General features: G+C 45.0%; 1 protein-coding gene across 1 annotated transcript; it reads left to right on the top strand.

Annotated features, from left to right (window-relative positions):
• The first annotated feature begins 16,013 nt into the window (after positions 1-16,013).
• GMNC (geminin coiled-coil domain containing) lies at positions 16,014-20,342 on the top strand. Its single transcript, XM_075098367.1, has 3 exons — positions 16,014-16,267; positions 17,794-18,019; positions 19,567-20,342. Exons 1-3 carry the CDS (start codon positions 16,014-16,016, stop codon positions 20,209-20,211), a joined length of 1,125 nt encoding a protein of 374 aa, XP_074954468.1. The 3' UTR covers positions 20,212-20,342.
• Positions 20,343-23,830: the final 3,488 nt, after the last annotated feature.

The following is a 23,830-nucleotide window of genomic DNA, read 5'->3' on the forward strand; positions in this document are numbered from 1 at the left end:
GAGGTAATAAGAAATAGCTGAGGGACAGGCACTTACTTAGCCTCAAAAGTAATTTCTGCTCTAACCAGCTAACTACAGCTTAAAGTATAGCCTCTGCTAAGAAAAGCTATTGCTGTATCTGGGTGAATTATATTCCAAACTGTTGTGTACAGATTGACTTTACCCACTCATTAACTGTTCTAACTCATTACATTATAGGAGTGACAATGATAATTGCCATGTGCATCATGGTACAACACTGGAGCTGCGAGCCAGCCAGCACTGCGATGCATGACAGAATATGAGCCATGTCACTCTGTCCCAGGCCCTGGGCTGTCCTCCAACTGCATGCAGCCTGGTCACAGAAGAATCATGAGTCCTTTTCAAATTTAGATAATTCTGCCCAGGACCTGGCCCAGGCAAGTTATGAAAACCTCCAGGAATGGTGATTCCATAGCCCCTCTACCTTATCATATTTGGAGTTTGTTTGTTTTTTCCCTCCCCTCATATCTTGTTGGAATAAAACTTGGTCCAGCTTTGGACCATGCCAAGTCCTTTCACTGTGCGTGCCCAAGAACAGTTGGCCTCGGTCTTCTCAATGCTCCCTTGTGGCAGTGGAAGACTGCCAGACTCCCTCGGCCCTCTTCTCCAAGCTAAGCAGATCCAGCTCCCTCACCCTTGAGTGCTCCAGCCTCCTGACCAGCTTAGTGACCCTCCCACTAGATTCTCTAGTTTATCAACAATTTCCTTGCACTGTGAAGACCAAAACTAGATGCAATACTTCAGACACAGCTTCACCAGTGCCTACTAGAGGTCACTAACCATCTCCCTCAACTTGCTGACTGTGGGCTTGCTAATGCATCCCAGTACACAGACAGCCTTCTCAGCCCACTTCTGCTTTGTCTAGATAACCACAAAATAACCTGTTTGCTGGCTGTGTCAGATCATTCATTGCTGGAGTTCTTTCTGTTGCCTATGATTCAAATTGCTACATTTCTATGCCCAGCATTTCCAGTTAAGTGAACTATAAGAACACTAAAATTGTTTTAAAAGTCCAGACACAAATAAGCCCACTCTTCCTGGAGACCATGTACACCCATGAAGACAAAAAAAAAGCCTCTAACTGCACTGTTTTGAATCCTGCGGCATAACCCAATTCACTTGTAAAAGACCAACAGATGGACAGAAAGAGACACCCTCCTCCCCCCTTTAGCTGGTATCAATTCCCATTAAACACTCTCCGGTGTCCAGACTATGCATGCTGACCACTCAATGCAGACAAAATTGCAATCCACCTTGATGAACTTCCTAACAAGTTCTGTGTGTCTCCCTCCTTGTTCCTCTACCAGTCACACTCTCTAAATTTTCTTCTAATTAATTCCATATTAAGCACTGAAAATCTGCAGGGTCCTCTCAGACGTCCCTTGCCCCTTTCTGTACGCACCCTCCGGGTCCCCAGTGGTAAGCCCACTGGTAAAAAGCTGACATCTGTGCAGCAGCTCACAGGCTGCAATTTCAGGTATAGCATGTGTTGCACCTTGAACTACCGTCTCATTTCAGACCCTACCATTGAGACCAATTAAGTACAGAGCATTCAAGGAGCCGACGGAGTGTCGCGTGCTGACTATAACCACAAGGACTTAGAGGCCACAAATCTGTTATTACCAAGCTGTTCCTGACAGCAGCATGCTGCCTCCTAACAAAAAGAATAGATTAGGATCAATCAAGTCTCCCTCTGGCTTGTCAGTGGGATTTTGGACCACACCTTCCACCCAAAACCTTCTTCTTCTCCTGCTTCTGAACACCTAGGCAGCTCCAGGCTAACAAGGTGGCTGCTGAGTCAAGCATGAGCTGAACCATATGTTCATAATTAGTTAACTTCTTGCTTTGTTGCTAAAGGCACTATCAATAAATCAGTGACAGCCCGTAGTGGCCTTAGGAGATGCAACAAGCCACCCCCAGCCAGCACAGAGCCCTCCCCTCCACACGGGCGACTAGTCATCTTTCATTCCAGCTGCGGCATTGTGCGGTGAATTAACTTTATCCTCAATTTAAAAAGCCAGCATGAAATCAAAAGAGACTTGAGAAAAAAAGAATAAAGAGAAAGAAAGAGAAGAGAAGAGGAAGGGGTGGGAGGAGAGGGAAAAATCCTAGCAGGTCAACTCAGAAAAAAAGTCTGGTGAGCGACGGTCTACAGGGATGGCCCTGCTTCACCCATTGCTGCAAGGCTGGTTGTTGGCAGCACATTAACTTTCAAAGCCATTCTGCCTCTTATTCCCCAGCGCTTGCAGTTGAAGGTTTCTTGTTACACGCTGAAGGGGGGACCCAGTAATATAATTGGCTTTAAACCAGTCAAACATATTGTTAAGTAACAGCCTAGATAGTGGGTAAAGCGGAGCAAGAGCCAACAGCGCCAGGGTCAGATGCACTTGCTGGAAACACCGTCTCGAGGTGAGCGTGCTGCACATAGCACCGTGATCAAGTGGGTACTTGAGCAAATAGTGGCATGACTAGGCTACATCTTGCAAACAACCCAATCTCCACCAGAATACGTGGCAGTCGTCTGTGCTCACTGCTCCACTCTGAACCTCAGAAGCCACAATTATAACAACAAAAAAAAAAGAAAAACCAAATACACACCAAAAAACCCACACCACCCCCCCCAAGAAAAACACAAAACCAAATAAAAAGTCCCCCACAAAACAAAACCCACTTGGATTTTTTTTTTGTGGTGTGTGTTTTTTGTTCTGGGGTTTGCTAGGGTTTTTTTCTTTTTTAACTTTTTGTTTGTTTGTTTTTTCAACAGGAGTGAAAAGAGCAAGTTAGAATAGGTCCAATGATGATCAGACCTAGGTATGTGACACTAAAAAAGTTCTTGAGTTTTCAGTTTGTTGATATCAGCTTGAGATCAGCTATTCTCCCTGATTTGGGAAAGTACGTGGCAATAGTCACACTGCCTGGTATTAAAGCAGGCTCCCTACAGGCAATGGAGAGCGCTGGAGACTTCTAGAAAGCAATCCACAACACTTAAATCCGGAGCCTGCCTATCCTTAGAGTCTGTGGAGGTGTGAGGACCTTGAGTTTCTTGGGCAATCTGAATATTATCCACAACTAAATGCTGAAATGCTTGTAATTAACTGCTAGTGCAACCATTCTGCCTGCCTGGAGGTTTAACTGAAACAAAGTCTGTATTTGCAGTGCTCCCACTGGCAACTTTTATTTGAGTACAGATGCACAGGAAAAGGTTGTTGCTCTAAGGTGGAAGAAGTGCTAGTGTCCTCCCAGGGCTCATGGAGCCTGTGAAAATGCAGCTGTGAAAGAATATCTTTCCCCTGTTTCTGTGCCTTCTGCACCAGCCTCTCACCTCTGCCAGCCCTGGCCCTTCAGCAGTCTTCCCAGGCTGCTTCACTGCTGTGCTTGTCCCACCTGCTTTCTTGCTGCTTCCCATAACTGCTCCCTCCTCTGAGAAAATATGCTGTTGCCCTGGCCCATCTAGTCTCCTTTGCAGGGGAAACTGGCTGCTCTGGCTAGCAGGCTTCTCTCTTCTTCTCAGCCTACTCTCCATCACTGAAGAGGCACCTTGCCTCCTCCTCTGCAATGGAGCTGCTCAGATCTGTCTGTTCACTTCTCTACTGTGCATGTGCACATGCAAATCCTATGAAATCAAGTCAATCAATTATCCCCAAGAGGCAACTGAGGCCCAAGCAAACCCAGAGAAGACTACATGCATGATGTGATGACAAGCCCAGCTTGTCCTTCTGAGAAGCCTCAGAAGCTGCTGCCTAATCTTGGAAAAACTCAACTCCACAACCGCGTTTTCAGGATTCAGGAGTGCTTCTAGCTGCAAAGCCACATATATGCCTCTAATCTCTTGCAGAGGATGTGAAGAAAGGAATTCAAGACACTCTACAGCAAAAAGAATAACTTCATAGCCCAGTAGTCAGGACAAAACTCCCAGGGGAAAAAAACAAAAAAACAAATGTGTCCTGCTTCCAGCACTGTTTTGGATTTTACAGTAAACATTTATTGGATAAAACCCATGAACTACTGCTAGTGCGGAAATGAAAGCCCAGTCCATCTCTCCCAGACTGGTGCTCTAACTGATAGGTTGGAGCCCTGGTCTTGTTTGATTATTCCTTCTTTACTAGGAGGCTCTTCTACTTCATTTTGATGCATTAAAAAAGCCAAAACACTCCAAACCTATGGATGCCTCCTACATAATTTTAGCAGAACACTTCTAAATTCTAGATCATCTGTCAAATCTATTAACTGACATTTCCAGTTCAGTCCAAGAAAGAGGAAACCAATTATTTCAGAGTTTTTTCCCCCCTCACTGCTTACCATTGCCACCTCACCACCAGTGATTCTTTCTCCTATATAATTTCTTCTGTCACAGATGCACCCGAATGCAAATCAAACAGAACATTTTTCTGAACAAGGTCAAGTTTTAGAAACCTGGACATAATTAAAAATCAGGCTTCTAAAAAGCACAAGAAGGTAAAATAGACCCTGCTGTTTTTAATGCAATTCCTTTATCTTTTTGTTTCACATTAAGTAGTCTTGTCAAAGGCCCCTCACCCCTTTAGGGAAAACAAAACAAAACCCCAAACAGAAACAACAACCAACAAAGATTTTAAACCTGATTATTGTAGCCAAACTCCCACGCTCAAGAAATGTCATTCAGCTTATAAGTATGCACATTTCAGCTGCAGATGTTCTGCTTTCCTGTCTGGTTGCTCTTCAGCGAGAAACACAACTTTATTCTTCCCCAGAGAAAAATGGAATTCATTTAGTCCACAGAGTTTGGAAAGCATATGCAAATATGGATGCTATCTCAAGAGTACCTGACCACTGATGAACTTCTTTCAGGAAGGGATGGCTGGCATCTCCATCCTGCGCAGTTTGAACGGTAGCTCAGCAGGTAGATCTGGGTAACATGGCCAAATGACTATATTATTGCAGCAGCTGTATATTCACAATATTAACTCCACACTTGCAAAAAAAGAGTAATCACTAATTGAAGACTTTAAGTGGTGCTTAAATGGAAGCCAAGATCTGATATAAAAACCACAAAAAAACTAACTCTATCAGTCTATTCCTTTAGTTTTTCAATGGCATTTCTAAATTAACTGTTAGATGAAATCTTTACTAGTAACTGCTAGTAGCTTTGGGATACAGTTCAGTGGCATGCAGAAATGACTTTCACGAATTTTGCTTTGTTGGGTTTTTTTTCAGAACATGACTGAAAGGAAGTTACTAGATCTTTAATCATTATAAAAATATACACTTTAGAACCCAAATTTATAGATCAAGTCTGCAGAATCTGAGTACGCAGCTCTGTGCTACCTCCATGCTATGGTTTTTTTCCCTCTAGAACATCACCTTAAAAGGTCTCAGAGATAAAAAAAAAAAAAACTTCCAACCCTTTAAAACTCAGACTTTGGTAAATCTAACAATAAGAGGCAAAAGAGAATATTATTCTATAGTTTGTCTTAAGACTCAGGGAGTAAGATGTATGTTGTTTTGACTCTTTACACAGACAATACTGATTTTAATATCAAAAAAAGCTTTTTTCATTTTGAGTCAAAAAACAGGCTGACAGAAACATTGCTCCAGTGAGGGCAAATACACAGATTTACATCGTTAGACAATATTAACCAATTATTTTTGATTTGGAAAATGCTGCTGAAAGAATACAAGCGGGGGAAGGCAGAACAAAAAAGAACTAAACTACAGAACTGAACTTATTAATGGAAATAATATTTTGAATTTTTGCTCAGTGACTAAATGAAAGACGATTGCCTGCTGCTTCCAGGCTGCCCCAAATGCAAGCTATTCTTTTCCCAGCTTTAATATTTGAAAATATCAGAATTTTCTTATGCAGCCATCTGATATGGAGGAGGAGCACAGTCTTATGCCTCTGTATTGCTCAGTTCCTCCCCTCAAAACTTAAACACAATCGTAAGAACCTGAGTGAAGTCTCCCTGATTTACTCTGCCGAAGAACCTTCTTGATCTGCATGGGTGGAACCGGAGGGAGGGATGTTAACAAGCCCTCTAGTGTCCACTTACTGCACATTTCTAGAAAATACTGATACCCAGGAATGCATGAAACCCAAAACATTTTCAGCAATAAGCTATCCCTCCTAATGCACAGTGCCAAACCACTTCTTTGAAAGAATAAAATCTATAATCATAAGTGTTACTCTTGAAAATAATATCAGCACTTACTGGTATAGCACTGAGGGCTATTCCTCAGCCAGAACGTCTAACACAGTATCTTCCTCATCACTAATCTAGTATACAAAGAGATAAAAGTGATTTATTGAAGGCCACCTTACAAGCCCGTAGCTGTCCCAGAAATAAGCACCCTAGAGCCTTTCAGTTTCCCAGTGAAGTATTTTGTTCCACGGGGCCACGGCTCCTTTATGCCTGATGCACCAGGCATGCTTAACCAGACTCTTCCTTGTAGACAGACTTGTATCTCTTGGGTGCTAGAGATTACAGACAGGTCTAAGCCCTATCACTAAACAAACTCCCTTGAAATTTGAGGAATCACAAAACAACATCCAACAGCTAATAGTAGCATCCCAGATTAAATTAGTTCACTTCAGCTGAACCAGCAGCTTTTCTAACAACAGCACACTTTCCACCTCTAAGAGGGAAGTCAGTGAACATTGACCTAAGCCAGTGAGGGTCCCAACATGCATGTCAGGAAGCTGCCGAGCTTCAGAGCTAGCCACAGATGACAGACCAGTCATTGGGGGAATCTGTGGATACCAAGATACCTCATTTCTGTCTGATTAGAAAGAGAGAAAAGAAAGATGAGACAGAACCCACTGGAACTTCTGGGCAGCTCAATAGCTGCCATTTAAGTCTCCGTTCCTTCCAGTCACATTGGGACACTAAGACACAAGAACCCAGGGCAAAGAGAAAAAGCCTCCTCTCCAAAGCCTGCTCTGTTCCACTGTACTAACCTCTTCTTTCTTTCCCTGCTGTACTATTAGAGTTTGCAATAGGATTGCACAAGTGTAAAATTACAGTAAGGCATCGATGAATCCTGCTCTCTGATCCAGGAGCAGTTAAAAACCAAAGATTTCTCTTGTTTCTTATTCACTCTGAGGCCTTTTTACACTGCTTTGGCACACTACAAGGCTGCCAAGTGGACGCAAACCTCCCCCCCACCCCTTTCACCTCCAGGATAGCATAAAACACAACCAAAAAAAAAAAACCTGTTCACATTTATTCTCCACTGCACATCGTTGCTGCAAGGGAACCCACACTACCACTTAAGTGTGTAAACTTTTGCTAGAAATAAAATTTCAGCAAAAATTCAGGAGAGAAAACAGCTCCGATGTGTTTTGAATGGAATTCTTCTTTTAAAAGGCTTTGGGATTTGGAAGACATTTACTCGTTTAGTCCATTATATCAAAATCATTGACAAAATCACAATGAAACATTTTGTTCCTTCCTAAAAACAAAAACCAGAGAGGGGAAAAAAAATCTCTCACAGAGAGTTAAAAAGCATTCAGGTTTCATTCCAACGAGCTGGGCGTCAGGACCTTAGCATTCTTCAGGAAAAGAGATTATTGTCTCCAGCCAGCTCTGGTGTAAGCCTGTAAAATCCTCTGCCAATCTTTTAGATGAATTACCAGCCAACTAATTCCTTTTCATCACCAGTTCATCGAACACTACCTGCATGGACTAGGAGCTGGAGATTTTATGTGGACAGACAGAGCTGTTTTAGTAGAATATCTCCCTAGTGACTTACTGCTTTAACTCAGCTTTGAATAGTGTGCACAAAAACCCTGACATCTTTCTCAGCAAGTGACAACAACATCCTTCACCTTCTGACCCCCAACACATTTCCACACATCCTGGGATCTTTCATTATTGATTAGGGAAGGCAATGCCATACAGCTCTGCAATGAAGAGATGCCCTCACATATATTTACTCAGATTGGAGATCTCTGCCAAACCTCCCAACTGCCAGCCAAGAATGGAAAGTGCCCAGCTCTACACCCAAAGAGAGATGGAGGGGAGCCAGACTGCCAACTCCTGAGCACCAGCCAAGAGAAAAAGTGCTAGTAAATAGGTGAAGCCCAGTACATAGGTATTGGCAGCACGGTGTACACTGGAGGAGCTCACAGGACAGGTTACAAAGCAGGCAGATGCACACACCAGTGCCTGATTAGACACTGGGCCCTATTCGGCTCCGCATCTGGTCCCATGAAAATTCAACCCAATTTGGATGTAACCTATGAGCTAAGTTTTTCTGGCAGGCCTCCCTGCAAAATAGTTTGACTTCAATAGAAAACACCATGGAGAAAAACATGGCTTTTTAGCACACCACTCTTTCTCTTGTAGACTCAGCAATTTTCCCCAAACCATGATGGTCAACACATAGTAAAGAGAAACTGTTTCCACCATCTATCATTTAATCATGGGACTACCTCAGTGTACTTGTTTACACCACTGAATCACTGTTCTGTGATGAAAAGGTTACTTAGTGCAACATGGCAACTCAGTTCAGTAGTAACCTCTGGGTGGAACAACACAGTAGTAGTGTCCTGCAGACGACAGACCAATAATAGACTTTGGTTCCAAAACCACATCAAGGTTCACATTAAAAATCCCATCCAAGTAGCCCCAAAAACTAATGAAAAGTTTTCTGTTCACAAATAATATTGCTCTTGTGGAGCCCAGTGGTCACAGCCAAGAACAAGGGGGCTCATTTGGCCAGGGGCTATGCAATTATGTTTTTGATTACATAAGTGTAAAATCTACGCAGACATACCACTCGTGATTGGTAGGTGAGGAACTGAAACAGAAGATACAGAGACTGACTTGGCTCTCTACAGTAAATGGGTGAGCAAAGTGAGGTCTGAAACCTCAGAATAAGTGCTGCTATAAAACTGTATAACATCAGACCCAGAAGTAGAACATATTTCTCTTTCATACCCCAATCAGATTGGCAACAGTAAGAGATTACCACCTGCAATTTTCAGGAGAACCCATCAGCTCGTCAAAAGTCAGACCCGAGATCTGTATCCCTTTAGGACCTCATTTTTTATGATACAATTCCATCCACTCAAAAGGAAAGGGCAAGACATATGCAATATATAGGGAGTGGGATGCATTCCAAGGTAATATGCCTATAGGGCACTAAACCAGTACAATTAGTGTCCTCTTCAGACAGAGGATCAATATACCCAGTGGAAATAATGAAAACATTCAGAAGAATTTGGAAATTATAAGAAGCATTATTCTATTTATTTTAATACCACAACGCTTTCACTCTCAATGGCATTCAGTAGTAGTGAATTCTATAAACCTACTCTGTACTACATAAAATCAGCACTTTTTCCATTTGTCTTTCCATTTCAGGAGATGAGTCCTTATTCCTGTATTTGGGGGCGTAATGAACCGCAACCTAGAGGGCTGCGAAAAAATAAATGGTCACCCACACTGATGAAAGATGAGGTGCGTTAAGTACTTCTCAGTCAAGAAAATACAAAAGCAATTACACAAAAACTAGACAAAGACGGCATAGACTGCTGTTTAGAAGCACATCAAAATGGCAAGTACACAGGATGAACAAGAAAAGGCTGAAGTCCAAAAATGGCACAAAAGCCACAAGTCTCCATGAATAAATTTAGACCAGAAATTAGAGTACCATTTTGAATGGTCAAGGAATAAGAAGCAGTACCAGTGTCACAAGAGGACGCGCTGGAGGCTAGCACTGAAGTTTTATAAACCAACTATCTAACTAAAGCAGATGGGACAAGAGACCCAGTAGTCCCTTCCAGTCCTAGTTCTTCATGAGTAGTTATCTGTGCTTTACCTAACAGATCTCTCTTCGAAGCAGGGATCTTCTGTCCCTTGTGAAAAGCAGTTACATCCACAGGAAAGGACCAACATTAGCTGTTAACAGAACACGCATGATAGATGCGTGAGCACTTGTTCACAGAACACACCACACATACATGTTATTCAAACATACTCCAGTCATATTTATTCATACATATTTCATCTGCAACCAGATTCTATACATAAAATGGTCACTACTTATGCATAAAGACTTCAACTTTTTCAGACAAATCTGAAGCACGGCTATAAATCTATGGAACTTAATTTTTACAGAGGATGTGATGTGATTGTAATGACAGTTTCCAGTTCAAAATCAATCATGTCCAATAAAGAATATCTCTTCAATTCTTGACATCTGCATAGGGAGATAATGAGTTCCTTGCTCAATTGCTACCCAGAGGATAAATGTGGAGGAATATATCTTCTCAGCACCTTAAGACACTTTCTGGAATTCCACAGAGAGTTTCACAGAGAGTTTCAAAACCATCCAAGATTAACCAAATGTCACAGATATTCATTCGGATTTTCATTATTCATTTTGAGCCTACATAGTACCACACACATACAAATCCATCAGATAATATCCATTATTCAAATTAAGTTTCTACATCACTATAAAATGTTATCTTTTTGCATACTGCTGCTAAAATACAACTTATTTCTTTAAAAAACAACCCTTTTCTTAACACAGACGATTAAGCACTAGTAATATCAAATTAGTTTTTAGGGATCTGTCAGGGATAAATCTCATCCAGTGTGCACCAGAAAACACAGAACAAAATCACATATACCTATAAGCATTGCATGCTTTCATTTCAAACCAGAAGCAAGCAGTGAAGCCACCACAAGAATTATACCCATAGCCTCTATCCATTGACTCACCACTCTTGCTATGAGAAAGTGCAAGTAAACCTAGAAAGGCCTATTACAGTTTTTCCATCTATGAAGTCCTCTTTTTAATTTGTTTACTCCTAAACACTCGCGAAACTCCACAGTACTAAACAGTATCAGCACAGGACAGCCAGCGCCCAACAGCACTGAGAACTCAATTTGACTTACTGCATTTTGGAGCAAATGAAGTCCACAGGTGTATATACAGACAGCTGACAATGATTTCAAAACTAGGAACTGCTGTGAGAGAGTGATGGAAGAGGTAAACATTAGCCTAAAATGTACCAGGAAGAGACAAAAGAGATAAAGATTTGCCAATGATTTTCTCTAACACATTAGCGCATTACACAGCAGACTGAGTAATTTTGCTCCTCCATCCGAAAAACAGGTTAATGTCAGATGGAATATTCTCTGAGATGGGTTCCTGCATTGTTTATGTTAGGGGAAGACTGTAAAAGAACCTGCCTTATTTGACCTAAAAAGCAAAAGAAAAGACAATATGTGACAGTGATCTGCAAAGACCTCAAGGCTAAACACTACAGAGGGACAAGGAGTGTCTAAACTAAGGCAAGAGTTTGGCGCAAGGACAAAAGGGATTATACCTGCTATGAATACATTCAGACTGGAAACTAGAAAGCGTCTAACCATCAGAGCTCAGAGTATGGTGTAGCCTCACAGTGGGAATAACATAAGGAGAATAACCTAATTAGTTTTAAAAGGGAGATTGGAAAGTTTAAGAATGTCTCAACAGCAGGGGACTGGATTTGGGAAGTGCCTTTTAGTCCTGCGTTCAAGGAGGAAGACTAATCAGAGAACAACCAGAACCTGTATCTGCATAAATTTCCATTCAGATGCATTCTTGTAATTTAGCCTCATCAGTCTTAACTAATCACACCTTGAGTTCACAAACATCATGAGAGATTAATGCAAGTGCCAGATACCTGTGTGTATCCTGATTGTAGGTTAATAGGTGGAGTTCTTCAGTGAGCTTCAATTTTGCCACTGATATACTAACCATCCTTAAGAGGGATAAGAAGCACTGTAGCAGCAATATGGCAGAATAGGCGAAAAGGATTTGGGGTGGGTCTGGACACCCATGCAGGTGTCAGCATGAAAAGTAACACATCCTGTAGTAAATCTGGTATAAAAGGTGAATTAAACTATTGTAAATGTTATTTTTCTTCTGTGTACAATCTCTTCTCTAAATGCAACTTTAGGGCCATTTCTACATAAAAATGGGTAAAACCAGAAAAATCCAAGTTTGTTGGGCTGTTTTTTTTTTAATCTGAAGGATTAGCTCCATCACTGTCATTTAAATGACAGAAATCATAGAAATTACAGAAGAAATTGTACATACAAAGAACACATGGGAATGAACACACCACAAAACACGTGTGTTCTCAAACTTCGGAAAAGAGACACTATGACACTCAATGTGAAATCCTATTTCCACTGAAGCAATACTGTAGTCTCTAGAAATATTTCATCCTGGAACTTTATTTCCAATTAAATAAGTGCAGCATTAACTACAACGAGCAGCAAGAGCTCCAAGACAGGTTCCATCAGACGAACAGGAAAAGAATTAGCAGATGATTGCTACTTCATGTTGCTTTACACTACACATTGATGTGTAATTTTTACCATGACTTGAAGCTCTTCTGTCATTCTGGGTGACAATCCATGCACGATTTTGCAAAGTTAGCTCTTTCTTTCTTACACCAACAGCAGTTGTCTTTCCTTGACAGGAAGTCACCCAGAAGCTATCTCCCCAAACCTATGAGGCTCTCGGGCTCTGATTTGGTGGTCCTTCACCCATGTAACATCTTTCACTCCCCAGCATAGAAACCATGGTACTGTGAGTTGACATCAATTCTTGAACTCAGAAAGCAAAGCACTGTCAAAATCCAAACCAACACAGTACCAGCTCTGTGGAAGCAACAATGGAGTTACTACAGGTTTTCTTCATACCTGCTTTTCACTCCAAGAGTGTGCCTGTACTCCGCCCACCACTTCTCAGAGACAAACAGCATACCTGAGCATACAGAGCTCTGCCAAGAGGAAGCGGAGGCAGAGCCACCAGCATTGTACCAGGCAAAGGGCCCTGTCTAGGAGCAACCCTGAGCCTGCAACATGTCTTCCCCATACCCACATAAAGCAGAAAGGAAACTTTGCCCACTTGTCCTTCCCTAGGTGTATTTTTAGACACACAACTCTCTTCTCTCTGGCTGTCCTCTGAGGGGTGAGCTATGAGGTGACCCAGGGGGTCTACGAGGGGCAGCTCGCCCCCCCCCAGGGGATCCCTTCCCTTCACCCACCAGGCCTCCCCACTGCACCCGCCTCCACCCCACCCAGGGCCAGGGAGGCATCTCGCCACGCTGCCTGCAGACGCCAGGCGAGCGGCCATATGGCCGGGGAAGACGGCGCACACCCCCCTGGGCCCACGCAGGAATGTGGCTGTGACCCCCCCTCAGCCGCCATTCCTCCCCCCACGGCGGGTGCGGGCGCGGGGTGATGACGTTGCCGGGGCCGCTCGCCTCCCCCAATGGCCGGGCCTGCCGCTCCCGCGCCCCCGAGGCAGCCCCAAGATGGCGGCTGTGCCGGGCAGCCCCAGGCCGAGGCTGCGGTGTCCGGAGGGGCTGCGGGGGCTGGACGGGCTCTGGGTGGCCACTGCGTGGCCTCTGCGCCTCGCACGGGGTTGCCCCAGGCCCTGAGTGCTCCGCCAGCCCGCTACAGGGCTCCCTGCCCCGCCGCCCGGCTGCCCGGCCTAGAGCCTCCCCTGCCAGGTGCCGGCGGCCTAGGGACTGCGGCCTTTCCCGGGGCGTTCCTGAGCCGCTGGGCCCTGGGGCGGCAGTCCTCGCCTGCGGTGTGTGCCTGGGGTGAGGGAGCAACCGCTGCCACAGCGCCCCGGGAAGCACCCTGAGGCAGCCCCATGAAGGGCAAAGGGACTAAACCAAACGAGGAAGGCTGTGCTGGGCCTTGGTGTTCATTGGAAGTGTTTCATAGAGCTTGTGTTTCTTGCTGCGTGACAGACACCTGCTGCTGACTCCACACAGCCACACAGGAGAGGGGTTGCCACCTCAGGAGTGTGGGTTATCACAGCAGTTCTGAAATGTGCTGCGCAGAGCTGGAGTCTAGGAAAGTTAAAGGGTGACCCAAGCCTGGGTGCAGTGTGGGTTTGAAACATAAGCCTTTTATAAAATAGCTGTTGGAAAAGTAGTCAAGGCAGGAGACGGCAGTGATTTAATTTGGCATAACTAAGTTTACCTTGGGCAGCCCCTTAGGAAAATATGCCAGTAATAAAAGAATGGAAGGCAAATGTCCCTCTTGGTTTGTATTGTCCCTGAGCCTTGCTAACAGGGTAATGGCACTGAGCATCCTCCAGGGGAGAAATGAAAGACCATCCCCATATGCCAGCCTGGCCTACTTTCGGCCCAGCCTTACCCTCAGTGTGCTACAGATTGTCTGCAGGCAGGTTGGGTTACCTCCCTGAATAGCCCTTGCCATGGCAGGAGGCAGCATCCTGACTGAACAACTGGTCCGCTGTTAGCTTTATTCCCACCACTCCCTACGTTATGCAAAGACAGACCCTCAGTGAAGAGTTTTTTGTTTGTTTGTTTTCTGGGAAAAACTCAAGCCTACCCGTGGATTGTAATTGCTGGGGAAATCTGATGTGAGTTAGATGGGACTATGTGCAGACAATCTATCTTTCACACATCTGCATGTGGCTTTTACAATATAACCCTGTATGAGAGTAAATCTTACACCACTCATAACGCATTTATATTCTGAGATCTTGTCCTGGAAGCCTGGGGCTTGACAGGAAACTAATTCTCAATAGAGTGAGACACTTGCAGGAGCTTGTCACTTCAGGCTGCATTGTTCTTAAATCTCCACTTTCTTCCTCAGAACTGTCCATAGAAGTGCTCTGAATCATGTTTGCTTCTACACACCCCTGGGAAGCTGTGGAAAACCAATTTCCTCAGGCAGGCATGTTGGGCAAACTTGCTTCTTCCTGCTGGATTTTACAACTGCAAACAAGGCTTGAAAGCAAAAACAAAATCAAAACAAAAAAACTCATCAGCAACACCAGCAGCCCTGCTCTGAACATGTGGGATGCTTCCCTCGATCCCTGCTTATTTCCTGGAGTGAAACAGGCACACCAGTTCAGTGCTGTCCTGAAGCTTGTGGAGGCTTTTTTTCCCTCTCTCCTTCTTTTCTTTTCTGTCTTTCCTTGTGTTGATTTGTGGGGCCAGAATGACTTTGATTTCAGCAAGTTTGCTGTTTATTCACGTCACAAGTTTGACAGCTTTACACCAAATCAGATTGCTGGGTTTCAGGAGAGCTCTGAGGCGTCACTGGGAGCTCCTTTAGATTAAACTCGCCTCCCCGGTCTCCCCCCTCTCCCCCTCCTTCAGAGCCATTTAAACCTCGCTGGGGCTTTAACAGAAAAGTGCTCCCAAGACCTGCATTTCATTCTGCCACTAACATGGTAAGTGCTCTTTGCATTTCTTTCGACCTGGAGGCAGAAAAGGAGAAGCTGGTCTCTTTGCCCTAGGGGCTTGCAGTAGGTTTTGTGCCGCCTTTAAGATGGGGAAGGAAGAGGGCTCTCCTCTACCTGCAAGAGCAGTCTCTCCTGCTGTGCCTCCCCCTGGGTGAGCAGATTCCCTGCTTGAGGCTCCAAGCTCTGCCGTTGCCATGCAGAGATTTAGAGCTGCTGCAGATGGGGCTTATTTGGAGGAAGGAAAAGGGGTGAATCCAGGGACAGCCCCAGGCTTTGCTACTGTGCGGTCTGGGACTCCTGCAGAACTGCAGGGGCAGAAGAGAGTGCGAGCAGCCTGGAGGTGACTCTGCTGGCTTTGTGCTGCTTTAGCGCTGAATCGGGCACCCGAGGTGGGAGGAAAGGACTGGCCAAGGACAGCCTAGGTCCTCCCTTCACCTTAAACCCACTCAGGACCCTTGTATTTCCCAAGGGATTGCAGTAAACTCAGCACCTTCCTGGCATACCTCTGCTCGCAGCCCCTCTGCTGCGGGGGGCTGCGGCGGGGCGGCAGTGCCCAGCGGTGGAGGCAGGGCGATGCGGTGCCACCCGGGGAGCGGGGGGACGGAGCGGGCAGCCGGGTCAGGGCTGGGGGCTCCCGCGGGCGCAGGCGGCGCCCGGTGGGGGCGGCCGAGGCTGCGGGGCTCCCCCGCCACAGGTACCTGAGCGAACCCCGGCCGGGGCAGCGGCGGGAGGGGAGCGCTTCCCCGCGGAGCGCTGGGATGCTTCTCGCCGGGATGCCGCACCGCCTGCCCTCGGGGCACGCCGGGGGCTGGGAGCGAGGGGCACACCGTCCGCCGAGCGCCCCACCGCCCCGGCCCCTTGCCTCCGCAGAGCACCGGCCGGCCGTGCCCGGAGCCGGACTTCGCCGGGGGCCCGGGCTGCGCCTGCCCCTGGTCCGCCCCCGGCGGGGTTTCCAAGGAGACTTGGGCCGCCGTCTGCGCCGCGGAGCCGCCGCCGAGCCAGGGCCTGCGGGAGGCTCGGCCGCCGGGTAAGTGCGTTCCCGCCGCCGCCGCCGGGGCTGGGGGGGGCGGCCCGGCCGCGGTCCCGCAGCCGGGCTGAGCGAGGGAGCGGGAGCGGGCTAACCCCTCGGGTCTGCTCCCCCCCAGGGCAGTTCGGCACCCCGCAGCTCGGTGCCCAGGACGCGGCGTGGCGGGGAGACCAGCTGTCCTCCCAGCTCTACAGAAACAAGCAGGTAAAGGCTCCACGCCCCCCAGGAACCTCGGTTTCTTCCCCCGAGGTTCCTGAAGTTTGTATCGTGTATCGGACCTTCCGGGTTAGTTTATGCACGTCTCCCGCTCGCTGGCACGGATGTGGGAAACGGTGGCAAACTGATTTATTTGGGTCCTTTTTGTTCCTTGCTTGAAGTATTTGTCTTCCCATGTTGTCCCGTGAAGCTGGAACAACTGTTGTGGGGTTCCCCATTAATCTCTCCCCTATTACAACGCATTGCACCAGCTGCCATGGTGCTAGAGACGACCGGGAGTCCCTCAGGCTGTGATGATGCAGGGCCTCATGCTGTTGACTAAAAAGACATAGTGTGTGTCTTCCTGAGGCCACCAGGGTTAACTTCACGAGAAATGATTCCACCAGAATTAACTGCTTATATTGGAGGTTCAACCACTTTGACCAACAAGCATTTCCTTGTTACTTTAATTTCTCTTTTCTTTCCTTTTTTGTAAATCCCATCAAGGGGCAGGAGAAACACTGAACAGTCCTAGATGAAGGAACCCCAGACAGATCACTCTGATCAAATACTCGGAATGATAATTTGACACAGTGAAGTCGATGGAAATTAATTTACTAACTTCAAGGTCCCTGGAATCAAACCCATCAAACCCTAGTTCCAGTACACAGAAGTCTGTACTTCCTTCTTTGGCTCTACCTCAGTCATTTAAACCTGTGCTTTTCAGCCTGTGGTCAGCAGATGCCCAGGGTCCTTGGCAGAAGATCCTTCGTCCTCCTAAAGGAGTCTCCAGAGCTATAATCAGGAGGCAAAAATCTCTCTGCAAATATGTACACTTTCCAAGAAAAAGTATCTGCAAATCAAAACATACCTGTCCAGCTCTTGGGATCAGGGATTATCTCAGCTCTGTATATGTGCTGGAACTGGCACAGTAGGGTCCAGGATTGAAGGGATTGCTGAGTACTACTGTATCAAAGAATGGCAGCTGCATCTTCCTTCTGCACTCTACCCCCGTGAATTGTTAGCGTGCAGCTCCTTCTTCTCCTTCTCCCCATCAGCCAACTGTAAACGGGAATGAGAAGGGTGCAAAGGGATGCTCACTGCCGCTCAGGAGGAGATCTGGCAGCTGCTGTCATGCCCATGACGGTTTCTGGCTGTTTACAGGGCTACTTGTAATTCTTTTCTGTTATTATTCGCCGGTTACAGGTTGTTTTTTTTTTTTTTACTAACCTTCTCAAACACTTGCTAAAGAATAAAGGAAGTCAAAAGTGAAAACTGAACAGTCATGCCACTTAGATTTACAGAGACAAGAGGCTGGAGGGGGTTCGCTGAATTCACAGAGCAAACACCCAGATCATCAAATGCAAGCAGCTGTACCATAGGGCAATTGCTATTAAGTTACAGAGTCAACACCTATTCATCAATATCTCTATTCCACAGCTTCAAGATACTTTGCTTCAGAAGGAAGAGGAACTTGCTAGGTTACATGAAGAAAATAATAACCTCCGACAATACCTGAATTCTGCCCTGATTAAGTGTTTAGAAGAAAAAGCCAAGGTATTGTGTTCAAACCTGTTGTATAGACCTGTGCAGAAGAAACGGGTTGAATAGGTACATGCCATTAAAGTATGTGAAAAGTGTAAGAGCGTAGGCAACCTGCAGTGTGAGATCTATTTAACTTCACAGAGTTGCCGAATTGCTGGCCATGGGTCTAAGGTGACCGTTTCCCCCAGGAATGACATCCTATCAGGTTCTGCCTGTGGAGACAATATAACCCATGGCATAATTAAGTTTAGTTCATAACTAAATTAGCTATAAGTTAGTTAAGTTTATAAGCAAGATAAAATTATTCAATCTAAAGCTTTTTTTTCAGTGAAAAGTTCACATTTGAACATATATTTTTTGAATGTGTCTGTTTTGTCAATTATCCCTTTTGCTAAGGATTAGTTTTTCCTTTTTTTATGTTTTGGGTGCTTTCTGTTTTATGTTTTGTTTTGTCATCTCCCAACAATATGTTTTATTCATTTACATTAGAATATCAATCTTCTAATTTTTTTTCTAATTTATTAATTTAAAAGTTGTGTGTTTTTTTTTAAAGGTGAAATGAAAAATTAAACCCTTCAGGTTGGATGAAACATTCTGTTAAACTAAATGTGAAGGGTTTTTTTTAATTAAAGATTTTGACTCCCTGTCTCTGTTCCAAAATAAAGGTAATTGTTTCTTGTCACCTTAAAGACTTTTTTTACTATTCCAGACTTGCCCATGAAACCAAACTATCAATTACTTGCTCAGCTCTGTGGATTGGGCATGAGGTAAAGAGTCCTGTAAAAGATAGCAGACTTTTCTTTTAAATCCTATTCCAAGCTGACAGCGTGGCTTGTCCCCCCTCCCATGCCAAGACCTGGCTCCTGGCAGTAGAAAAGGTCTCCTTCAGTGGGCGCAGCAGGGAGACATGGCCACCCATCTATGTCACATGGAGGAGAGTCCAGTGTGAAACTGCCACGAGAGGTGGCTGAGCAGTGAATTAATGAGGTGGTGGAGAGCTTCCTTTTTATTCCTGCCTTTCTTTGACCATCCCTGGATCCCTGAAAGGCCCCTTTTCCTGGGATAAGGGCAACGGATGGTAGATTAATGAGCTCAAAGCCACCCAGTCTGCTGCTCTGAGCCCTCCCTAGCCAGGATCACACCTGCCCCAGTATGACTTACCTTCGCATCCTCCCTCTTTGTCAGGCTGCCACATTCCCCCCCATAACCCACTCACCTGCCAAATGCTGCTGGCAGCATCAGCACAGAGGAGTGCCATACAGCCAGGCGGGAGCTCTTATTTCACACCATTCTGAGTGAGAACACGATCAAAGCACAGGCTTTATTGACATTGTCAAATTCTTCTCTTTCAGGGACTAGGTTGTTGCAGAAACTGTAAAAACACAAAATAGTTAAGCATATACACGTTTAAGCACAGGGTGGAAGAAAAAGTATCCTCTTTAAGAACAGTAGCAACCATCTTGTCATCTAAAATCTGAGATGAGAAACATGTTACTTCCAGGTAACTAGAAATAGAGATTTTAATCTTCTCTCTCCACCTAATATTTTTTTTTTTTTAGAAACTGCTGTCCTGCCACGGCCAAAAAACCTGTGCTATTTTCAAAAGCACCAAGAGGAGATTAAAAGAGGACCAGTGCTTTGTTCCTCAAGAAACTCCTCATGCTTCTAAAGCTAGAAGGAACCTCTTTAATGAATTCACTGCCTGTGAAGAGCAAGCCAGCCCTGCTGTGGACAGCTGGGTCTTGCAGACTTTAGGACTAAAAGATGTCAACACCATTGATGAAACTTCAGCTAACTACAGTGCCCTGTCCTCAGACCTTGGAAAAGACACATACTGCCTGAGCCCTGGTGAAGCAATAGACTATGACCACAGTGAAGGAGCAGCAGCAGTGTATAGCTGCAGCCACACGCCTCCAGCTGACAGCAGTACCCATCCATGCAGTGAGGACTCTCCCTTCCTTCCTCACTTTTCTTCAGCACCATGTGTTTCTTCATCAGTGCCAAACATTTCCTCTCTCCCAGCCTATGGGTTGCCTTATTTGACTGGCAATTTGTCACCCAACAAAACAGAAGTGGCCTTCACGACATCTCTAAGTCCTCACCGCAATGTGAGAACGCACACCTTCCACCAAGGACAAGCCTTTGTGTGCAGGGATGATGATGGAGGATGGAGATTCACCTGGGTGCCCAAGCAGGCTGAATAATGCACCTGCACTGAGGGTCAGCCATAAAGGGATGTAGGAGACAAACACTTCATCTTGCTCTTGAAACAGGTTCAGGCATCAAAAATGAGCCCTTCTGGGCTCTGTTAAATGCTATGCTGCCACCTACCCACTCCTCCTCCCCTCTCAGATTTTCACAGGTGTGGCTCCAGATTGCACTTGGACAATTATCACTCCCAGGACAGATGTAAAAGTTGGATACACCTCTCTTATGCCTGTGTTGGGATACCTGCTTTTACTTGCTTTGTGGTTTTTCTACTATCAGCTATTCCTTGTTAACTGGTAGTTCCCAGGCTGGAGTGCTTTCAGCTTTGATGATCGCTCCCACATGCACCAAGCTGGAAAGCATTTTGGGAATACAGTTTGGAAATAGCATCTCTCTCACAGATATCCACAGATGACAAAGGAGGCGTAGGTTGAAGGCTGAAGATCAGCAGTTTCTAAGTGATTTGTGTCTCTTGGCTACACAGATTGCCTTGGATTAAGGCGACTCTGGGTATTTGTGGGTAATGTGCTACATGAGGCTGACCTACCTGAAGTCACATGGTGCTGTCATATTCTTTGATGATGCCTCAAAATAAACAGAATTTGCTTCTATTGCCTGGAGGCTACTTAATTATAAGTGATTTAGCAAGTTCAGGGGATTTTAGGAGACTAAGGTGTTTGCTACACTATGTTTTAAAGGTATTTTATCTATCAGATAAAATGAGTTTAAAAATTTTGAGCCCTGGAACAGGAACTAGAATTGGAAATGCTGTAATGACACTGCCATCACAGCCAAGGTCCTGGCCCAATATGTTGGTGGCAGAAATTTTGTCACCTGTGGGTGATGTACACCCGTAGCACTTCTTTCTTCTACAAAGGATGCCTTCCCCTTGCCTGCAGCATCCCACTAGTCTTTTGATGGATTTTTCTTCAATGCTTACCTGCCTGATGTTGTCCTTATAAAAGGGAGCCACTCCTGGCTTCATAAGCCATCTCTGTGGCTTCAGCGAGGCTTTTTTTGCCACATCAAGAGCTGTGAAACTGGGTATTTTCTTCCTAGGGAACAACTTCTTGACATCTTTGTCCTGATCTCTGAGAGCACACAGATATTTATTTGCAATCAACATCAGCCCAGAGTCAGAGCTGCTTCCTCCTCTTCCCCTAACCCCATGCTTCCTATAGGAAATGTTTCTATTGGTTTGGGGAGGCAGTATCACTTAGTGGTTAGAGCGTGTCTTTGGGAACCACAACCTTCAACACCACCTCGTGGCTCTCCATGTCTCTGCTAGGTGGTGGTGAGCTGAATCTATGATCATCACTCCCTTGAGAATGCTTTAAAAATCTCTGGTGAGAAGGTGCTCTGGCACTTCACAGGACTTTTAATAACACTACTAATGATGTGAAGTCAATTGGCATGAAGTAAGCTCACCAGTATTTTTTTGTGTTACCTTTATTTTCTGCTTTACAGTAGTTCGATGCCTAAGTATTGGAGTAGTGATTTGGTTGTTCGTGCTTACAGGGTGGTCCCAGTAACTTTAAGGAAGTACTTACATAAGTAAAAATAACCATATGTGAGGATTTCCATCTAGTGGGTTATTTTTTCTATAGAAAACTGGATATTCTTTTATAAAACAATCTTCTAAATAGCCTCTTGTGCCTTAGAATTGCAGTATTTGTGATTCCCCATCAGGAGCAGTAGTGATTTCCCAGAAGACTTTTAAGTAAACAAACTCTGTATTTCTGGATAGTTACTTTAAAGCCGTAGGGCAGACTTCCAGAATAGGCAATTTGAAAGCGTTTATTGTAGGCATTATTGCACTAGATTAAAAACAAAACAAAACAAAACACAAAAAATAACAACAACAAAACCCAAAACCCCCAAAACAAGCAATGCAAATGGAATAAATACAAATATTTGTTTGGAGGTTTTGTTGTAGTCAGTAAAAATGTGGCCAGCCGATGCAGACTAGTCAGGCCAGATCACTGTTTCTGTAGCACTTTTCTGCTTTTCTATGAAAGCAGAAGAAAAATCCTGTCCTACAGACAACTCATTTCTTTCTGCTTGAACCTTTGCCAGTCTTTTGTAAAGGGGTGACTGGCCCCTTATCTCATAGCAAATAAATTTTAGATGTAATTGGATGCTCAATGAATTATGTACCTGAATGAATCCCCCTCTGCTTTTCCTGGGGGTTCCTAAATTTTACTCAGCATGAAGGTGTTGAGTCCTGTAGCAGGGATTTCTGTCTGAGCCTGGCTTACTGGAGCTCATTTGGGTAGAGGACCCGATGGTGCTGCTCCTGTCAGCTGATGGGTGCTCCTGACCTGCACGTGCAAACTTAAAATTTTGGTTTAGACAACTTCTAGAGTAAAGGTCTCTGTGTTAATAGTGATGCTGACCACTGTAGTGGAGAGAGTACGCTGGAAAGGAAACAAAAATCTGCAAAGCATTTTAGCAAATAACTAAAGGTGATTTATTTTTCCCTGAAAGCATCATTTGAACTAGTATTTCCTGAGTTATTGTGAAGAACAATAGAAATAAGCTATTCTATGTCTAACACCAACCTGCACCAAGCAAGTCAGCCCCAAGGTGAGGACTGAGACTCTCCTGCATTTTTGTTTCTCTATAATACTCCTGCTGAGTTCAGTGGTGCAACTCTCATTGAGGACCAGTCCTAGCAACCGAACCGTTCCCTTAGATAAATGTTGCTGCTATTGCTGAAAGAAAACCTTTACTCAGCATACCTCACTCTGAACTACCTGGTTCCTCTGAAAATTCATGCAGGTATAATAGATGTGGAAAATGAATAAGAGATTGAAGACATCTTATGGCAGATTACTGTCAGATGGTGGGACATGGAGGATGGTTACTGACTGAGCTGGTGCTGGTTTGGCCAGCTGTGTCCACAAGACTTCCTCGGGCCTGAAAGAAGTAAAGCTGCATTAATGTGGTGCTACTTCCAGCTTGTTTGCTTTTACCTCTTAGTAAGGCTTATGGCATTAGGTGCAGGCTGGGGCTGAAGCAGCAACACTGCTACAGGTATGATACTAATGAGGCTGAATCTAGCTTGTCAGTGCATAGGTGCACAGTATAGAAGTACCCTAGACTGAACTTGTAAAAATCAACCACAGAAATGGATCCTAGCATGCCATCTTTTTCTTCATGAGATAAAATCCTGGAAATGCTTATTTGCTTTTAAAATACTGTCCAGTTTGCCTCACAGTTCTTTGGCCTGCAAAGACATGGGAGAGAAGGTGTTGTCTGTACAAAGCCTGGACCAGTCTTTGAGATGGGGTTTCAGTCCTGGTTTATGCCTGATGCTGCCTGTTTCCCCTTTTGTATCCATTCCTAGTGGTGAAACAGAGCCAGAGCCACCCTGCTACTCATGGAAAGTGTGAGATGAGGCCCAGGGAAGCCTGTAATGCATTCCGATGCCACAGAGGTAGCTGGAGATCAGTCGGAATGAATCTCAGCTTGGTACTGTACTTGTAACTTCAAAAACAAATCAGACAGCTGGAATAGAGGAGCAGGAGGCAGAAATTCTGGGTTCTGGTATTGCCTCCAGTATCACGCTTTGTTTCTGTGCTTCGTTTCCATGGAATTTACCACTGGACTCGT

This window comes from Phalacrocorax aristotelis, chromosome 7, assembly GCF_949628215.1.
Source record: "Phalacrocorax aristotelis chromosome 7, bGulAri2.1, whole genome shotgun sequence".
Lineage (NCBI taxonomy): Eukaryota > Metazoa > Chordata > Aves > Suliformes > Phalacrocoracidae > Phalacrocorax > Phalacrocorax aristotelis.